Genomic DNA, 1,165 nt, shown 5'->3' with positions numbered 1-1,165 from the left:
TTTCCGACAACACGGACTCCCAGAGTCGATTGTCTCTGATAGAGCCCCCCGTTTCACGGAATTTTACTATCTTCAAGGTGCTAGACACCAAGCTGGATATGTCGACAGCGGATCATCTGCATACCAACGGTCAAACCGAAAGGGTGAATTGCGTCATCGCAGACGTTCTTCGCAGTGTCTGCGCTGGGACGCCGAAGCTCCAGAGCGCCATATTGCCACTCGTAGAGTTTGCTCTGAATTATGTAGTGCATTCACTTACCGGCTACACACCGTTCTACGTGTATGAGCTTGTTAATCCTTGCGTCCCGCTGACACCGACATCCCATGGCTCGGGGCTTGGTGAAGGAAGAATAGCCAAACGGCTAGCTGATGTCAGCCTCCTCACTGCCCGTAAAGAATTCGATGACCTCCTGTCTATTAGACTGAGTGTCCTACGACATGTTCGCGATGCGATGGCTGAAAGCCAAGACATGCACAAAGAATATGCAGAAGAAATGTGAAAGACTCTGAGGTGGAAGATCTGTTTTAATCAAATGCTGAAACCTTCCTACACAGTATTTAGTGTCTTTTATACAAAGTTTCATCCACGGTTGATTGAATATTTTAAGGTCGTGACCGAGCGAGGTCTTGCGTATACGCCAAACCATCTGAGAAGGACGCACACCCACCCGGTGTTTTCTGTGGGTTTGCTTAAGCCGTACCAGGATCCGGCTCAGAGAACGCGGAAGCATTGGCGACGGGGCAACACGTAAAGACGCCTGGCCGCCCAGAACCCAGACCAGCAACTGATTCTGAGCACGGAGTGCAACAATTTCCGTTTCCAACGGCCTCAGGTGCTCCACCGTCGCACGAAGTGATGCATTCACCTGATCGATGACTTTTAAGCCGCTCCGACAGAGCGCGATAATTCTCAACGTGAGGCAGTTTGTGCACAAAGTGATCCCAGACTTTGGAGGTCCTCCGCACAGAGGAAGGTGACTTTAGAAACATGCTCGACGGAGTGCCATCGACGACGGACTCTGTCCTCCTAAGCTCGAAGACCATTGCGAGTCACCAGACGGCGTCGTCATAGTCCGCCGCTGACTCTTATCAATGAGAATGGTGGTGTCCCTACCACATGAAACGCCTTGTTGGTCGACGACGACAGGGTCGAGCCCAATAATTT

At 51.2% G+C, this 1,165-nt stretch overlaps 1 protein-coding gene across 1 annotated transcript in view; it reads left to right on the top strand.

Annotated features, from left to right (window-relative positions):
- The window catches only part of PHALS_11545 (trna pseudouridine(54 55) synthase), a gene marked incomplete at both ends in the record, with an annotated part of 1,500 nt that extends 1,461 nt beyond the window's left edge, over positions 1 to 39 (top strand). Inside the window, one exon of the mRNA XM_024726921.1 lies at positions 1 to 39. This exon is cut by the window's left edge and continues 143 nt beyond it. Within this exon, the coding sequence (XP_024577549.1) occupies positions 1 to 39 (39 nt within the window).
- Between the last annotated feature and the right edge of the window lie 1,126 nt (positions 40 to 1,165).

This window comes from Plasmopara halstedii (genome assembly GCF_900000015.1).
Source record: "Plasmopara halstedii genome assembly, contig: Scaffold_555, whole genome shotgun sequence".
Classification (NCBI taxonomy): domain Eukaryota; phylum Oomycota; class Peronosporomycetes; order Peronosporales; family Peronosporaceae; genus Plasmopara; species Plasmopara halstedii.
This window is presented reverse-complemented; position numbering and strand designations above follow the sequence as displayed.